This window comes from Terrapene carolina, unplaced genomic scaffold, assembly GCF_002925995.2.
Source record: "Terrapene carolina triunguis isolate 2854851 unplaced genomic scaffold, T_m_triunguis-2.0 Scaffold53, whole genome shotgun sequence".
Taxonomy (NCBI): Eukaryota; Metazoa; Chordata; order Testudines; family Emydidae; genus Terrapene; species Terrapene triunguis.
In genome coordinates this window covers 1,253,604-1,259,603 of record NW_020664404.1, presented here as the reverse complement: position 1 = coordinate 1,259,603, position 6,000 = coordinate 1,253,604, and the positions used below count along the sequence as shown (strand labels likewise).

Sequence of the window (6,000 nt, the reverse complement as noted above, 5' to 3'; positions counted from 1 at the left end):
TCTGCTGCCTGTTTACACAGGCTCTGGTTTTCCACTGGTGTAACTCCATCAATTTCAATGGATTTATTCCTGAGGCAAGTAGGAGGCAAATCAAACCCTTTACCTATAAACAGGAGCTGTTAGGAGAAAACACCTCCGTTAAACAAACCATCTTCAAAACCTCAGCATCTGCCTAGAAGTGGGAATCCATTACTCTATCTGCAACTGATTTCCACATAATTATCTGTATATTTCCCAGCTCCAGAGGGTTACTGTATCTATAAGAAACGATCAGTCAAGCTGCAAAATATGCACTTTAGTTCATTTGAAAAACCGGATGTTCAAACCATTTTCGATTGACTTTAAAGCACACGTTTCCAGATGGTTTCCAAGCTGAAATTCCCTACCAGCGTTAACACGAGTGAGCTGTACAGATTTTTTTTTTTCAAGCTGGTTTGGTGTTTTTTTTTTTTTTTTTAAGATCTGCTTCATTGTTGTAATAATAAAAAAAAATCCAATAAATACATATTTTAAATGGAATTAAAAACCTCTCCTTTGTGAAAGGACACTATAAATTTTTCTTTTCCATTCTTGTGATGTACAAGGATAGATTAAAAAAATGCGGAGATATAAATATTAGATTACTGAAAAATGTTAACAGCAATAAGTGTTCGTTTGTTTGTTTTTTTGAACTCCTCTCAAAGTGCAGATTTTAGAAGGTTTGCACTTGAGTAGATTTTTTCCCCTACATGCATTAGGAGAAAGCACCACAAAGCAACACTGTGGTCCAGTGTCGCAGACGTTGAGGTAAGATGGCCATATTAGCTGTATTAATCTCATATCCAGCGACTGTATGGTCCAGTTACCTTGGTATAGGCATATGAGGACACAGTGATAGCAGAGTTTGTTGGAATAGCCACTGCTTGCCGTGTTGGGACAGAATCTTTCTTTTCTTTGTGTTGGGGTTCGGGGGCCACGGCGCCTCCCCACTTGCGCTTTTTGCTGAATGGCTTGGTATCCTGCTGGAGCCCGAGCCTGGCTGCTTCTTCCTGCCTTGCTCTCGCCCTCTCCGCCAGCTGCTTCATCTTGGCTTCCCAAAGGGCAAGGCCGTGATTGGGCTGGTTCAAGTTCTTGTGTTGGTAAAACACCAGTGAGATGCGGGTGGGGTGGCACCGGTTGGGTTTCTTGAGCGGGGTGGTGGCGTGCAGCTCCCGCCTGGCGCATTCAATCAGGATGGAGCCGTGGGCCGGGGCCACCGCCACCCCGCCTATGTTTTCATCCAGGAAATTGTGTTCGCTGTCTGACCACTCCTCTTCCTCCTCATCATCTTCCTCCTCCTCCTTGAGGGTCTTATCGGGCAGCTCTTCCATGCTGTCATCCAAGCTGAAGGGGTCCCACAGTTTCTCCTGATGACGGATACTGGGCAAGAACGCGTTACTGTCTGCTTTCAAGGTGCCGAATGGCTTCTCGCTACACACGCTTGACCCCATGGTGGCCGACAAGCCAAAGGAATCCCATGGCTTCTCATGCAGCCCCGAGCTAGGTGTCGGAGTCCTCCTCTCGTCCACCTTGACCGAGTTCCACAGCTCATCTTGAAACCCAGGGTTCCCCTTGAGGGTGGAACTGAAGTTCAGCTGGCTGAGGTTCCAGGGTTTTTCCTGCAGGTTCGAATTTGCAGAACTAGGCAAGACCGAAGGGCTTTCGTTGAGTTTGCAAGGGCTCCATGATTTCCCAAGCAGGCTAGAACTATGTTGCGTTGCCTGCCCATCTCCAGAAAATACGTTCCATTGTTTCTCCTGGAGGTGAGACTGGGGTAACTGGGTAGCATTTGAGTGTCCATTGAATGAATTCAATTTATCCTGCATGCTCGTGTTGGGTAAGTTGGTATTGTCATTGGGCGTAAACATATTCCAAGAACGCTCTGCATTACTAGTCCTGTCAGAAGGAGACACATTCCTGTTGACTTTGTAGGGGCTCCACCGTTGTTCCTGATCGCCGTTCTGAGATGACACGGGCACAGCGGACAGGTTGAGACTTGAGTTATGTACATTCATGGCAGCCCTTTGAATGGACTCGATGTGTGACAAGGCGTCTACGGGCTCTTGTTTGATTGCTCGGTTGCTGAAACAGTTTGTGTTTTGTGCAAACGATGGGGTTTCCATTGGGACCGAGTTAGTCCTATGGGACATGGCCATGGACTTCTGGCTGGCATACCTGTTGGCTCTCTCATAGGTCCGCTGGTGGTGGTTTTTGTTTCGTACAGAGTGTGGGAGTTGCTCTGAGAACTCTGAATTCCTGTAAGTGTGGTTAAGGTTATCTTGCAATGCTTGGAGATCGGGTTTCTTCTCATAGCTGCTACTTACCCAATCCCCGCTCCTCGGCTCAGTGGCACCGTAATTCAGAAACTGCGAAGGGAACATGTGGTTGCTGGAGAATCCGTAATATCCAAAGGAGGGAAAAGTGAACTTTGAATGAAACCCATTCATGGAAGGCAGATTAGGCTGTGCATAGTAGGAATGGTAAGAGTAAACACTGTTCATGCTGTACGGGTCTGAGGGGCGGCAGCTCCCCAGCACGGAGTAGCTTTCCACCACTGCATTGCCGTTGTATTTGAAAGTGTTGTAATGGTTCTGAGGTTCAACTTTGATGGAAGGTTTGACTGAGTGCTGGGGGAGTCCATTTTTCAACGCCATACCTGTGGGCAAAACACAAAGTGCAACGGTGACTGGCCATACAGCCTAGGGGAATCTCCTTAGTAAGCCAAAGATTAAGTCATGGGCCAGCGCTTTGGCTGGTGTAAATCAGCAGAGCCCCACTGGAGTCCATGGAACTCCGTTGATTTACACCAGCCGAGGATCTTCTCCCCAGAACCAATCACTGCCAAAGCTTCACCGAGGGTCACACGCCGCTTATTATGTGATTGGAGATGTCAAGAGAATGCTGGTTCTAAACTAGTGGCCTGTACAACACGACTTACATAGAAGAGCTATGCCATCCAAATGCTGCTTAGAGGGCAGGCCGTAGCTGTGTTTGATTGTGGGTCATGTGCCTATAACATTCTGTAAGCTACATGCCTTGCAGCAAAGCGCAGCTGTCCTGGTACACAGAAGAGCCAAATAAAAAAGCCCCCACCGGCATAGCATTAAAAAGCCAGAAAGAGGCCTGAACAGTGCCTGAACTAGAGGCAGGATTTGTGGTCTGAATCTCACTGTGAGCACTAGTGCAACAGAACTATCTTACACAAAGGATCTGTGCTCTAAAGCATACCGGTGAGCTAATACAACAGGGTACCACAAAGCATCTGTGCCACGAAGCAAACTGGTGAGCTACTGGATTGGTGCAACACAAAACTTGCTACACAAAGGATCTGTGCTATCGAGCGAATTGGTGAGCGAATAAAATAGTGCACCACAAAGGATCCTTGCTATAAAGCATCCTGATGAATTCATATCCAAGGGCAACAAAACTGTGCAACACACTTGAGATACACTTGGCAAACCCAGAGCCCTGCCCCCGTTACCTGTATTTTGCTGGAGTGTCGGGATTTCTAGTGCTTCCTGCTTTATTTTCTCAGGGGTGATTAGCTTCTCTTTCTGCATTTTCTTCTTCTCAGCGGCTGCCTTTTTGGCTTCTAGCTGCCTTTGCCTGCAAGACTTGGCAGGCTCAGGCAGCTTCCTGACCTCCCTGGGGAAGGAGGTGAGCACCTGAATGGCCCCGCTGCCCATCTTTGCGTTCTGATTCTCCTCGCTGCCAAACTCATCCGTGGTGGACATTTTATATAGCGGAAGGACGTGCAGTTGCTCATCCTCAGGAATCTTCCCAATGCTCCGATTGTCCTCCTTCGTTAAGGTACACACCTGGGGTGGACAGGGGAGAAGCACCAATTAGCCAATGGCCAGGAAGCTGAAAGCCCCATTCAAACCGTTAATAACATATGCCCTGAAAGCATCTCTATTCAGGAAGGGCACTTAAATACACGCAGAAGCTGAAGACTGTGGGACAGAAGTACACGGTTAAAATTAAGCACAGGCTTAAGTGGTTTCCTGAACTGGGGCTACCGTGGTGATAATTCACACCCAGGATAAACGGCACCTCTCATCGCAAAGTATCCGAGACACTTTACAATCCATATATAAAGAAGAGTCATTCTGCCCACCACTGAAATGCAGCCACCTCTAGGACGAAGCAAGGCCGCTGTTTAACAGCGCACAGCACCACTGCAACAACAGATATGCTGCGAAGAATACTACATACCCACTGAAATGGCAGGGAGGATTTATATGGATAATGTGGCAGATCTAGTATCCTCACCTGCTTTCACTTCACCTCAGTGCCTTATTTGTGCAAACAATTTACTCCAGTCCAGGGAAATTATGTCCGCTGCTTCCCCCGCCTAGAGCCTTTTTATACTGAAATAAAAACACCTTGCACTCCGACAGGCCCCCTTCACTTTAGGTGTTTACACACATTATTGAAATTAGCCTCACATTCTTCCCCCCGGGAACTGGTAGGGACGTACTTATCACCCCCCAGCAAAATGTAGCACAGCGGCTTTCTGAGCTCATGCAGGATGAAAATGATCCTTATGCAGAGTGTCAACCCAAAGCCCTAGCTCAACTGTGTGGGCCTTCTGTACAGGGACGACTATCACCCACAGTGAGTCAGAGCACCCAGGAACAGCACCCAGGAGTGAGCCTTCCCAGAAACCTCGCTCCAACCACTACACGACACTGCCTCCCAGAAAATTCTGCCGGATTTGTCAGGCGTGAGCTCAGGAGTATCCCACGTATTTTGGTGCTGCTGCTGGTGAGGACGGCAAATTAATACCAGTAATTAGCACTTGTCCTTTATCTAGCCCTGGCATTTTCACAGCACTGTACAGAGATTAACTCATGAATTGCAAGGCTTTGATGTCCCTTCTGCGTTCTCAGGCAATTACAGAGAGAGATTTGAGTGAAAGCTGATATTTTGGCTTGCAATAATGGTACTGTACTCAGTGTGTGTGTTGGGGTGCGGGGTGGGGGGAAGGGTGTCATAATTAAGTATGTAGCCTCTCAGATCTTTCAGCTGTGGATCACAGAACCCTTGATAGGCAGAGATAATTCCTTCCCCAGAAAGGGAATTTCTAATTAAATGAAAACTCAAAGGCGCCGCTATTGAAATCAGGCTCTCTGAAAAAAGTGGAGGGGATACAAATATTGTCTGTTAGCAGATGGCAGCACTTTGCATATGCTGCCTAGCCATGTCCGAGCTGTGCTCGAGGCAGCTCAAGAGGGGTGCAGCAAAAGTGAGTAACCTTTACCTCCTCCCCCACTGCAAGGAGCAGCTGGCACACGCAGACCTGCTTCAGAACACACCCTGAGTTCGAGACGTGGGGTAAGACCCTCAGCTGATGCAAATCAACACAGCTCTGTGGACTTCAGTGGAGCTACACCGATTTCTACCGGCTAAAGATCTAGCCTGTGGCCCCTTGCTAGGTGAGCGAAAACAGCCTTATTCACAGCTGCTGGATCCCAAACCAGCCCAGGTTCAGAGGATGGATGGGGCTCTCAGTCCACCTGCATCTCTCACTCACACACACAACCAGCCTAGCGTAACTGGCCTTCACTAACACCACCTGTCTTACACAGCGCTTTTCATCAGCGGCTCTCAAAGCACTTTACAAAGGAGGTCAGCCCCACCATCCCCATTGGCACAGAGCGGGGAAGTGACTTGCCCAGTGGCAGGGCTGGGACTAGAATCCAAGTCTCCAGAGTGCCAAGCTAGTGCTCATTCCACTAGGCCATGCTGCCTCCCTTGATTATTCCTTAGCAGCCCCACTGGAAATGTCTGAGTGCACCATGGAGACCGACTGAACCCCCACCTCAAGGCGGTCCTTGCAGAGCAGAGGTGGGATGGTAGGGAGGGGCGTTGTCACGCTGCATCCATCCTGCAGACCAGGCACCTTTCACCCAACGCTGAGATGACCTTGCAAGAGAAGGGTGCTCTCCCCTCCCTCTTTCCCTAAGCTGAGAATGAAAA

General features: G+C 48.5%; 1 protein-coding gene across 1 annotated transcript in view; it reads right to left on the bottom strand.

Moving 5' to 3' along the window:
• Positions 1-478: 478 nt before the first annotated feature.
• Positions 479-6,000, bottom strand: part of TET3 (tet methylcytosine dioxygenase 3) — a gene marked incomplete at its 5' end in the record, with an annotated part of 117,032 nt that continues 111,510 nt past the window's right edge. Inside the window, 2 exons of the mRNA XM_029912728.1 lie at positions 479-2,674; positions 3,500-3,836. Coding sequence (XP_029768588.1) covers positions 816-2,674; positions 3,500-3,836 — 2,196 coding nt within the window. The remainder of the gene's footprint in view (positions 2,675-3,499; positions 3,837-6,000) is intronic.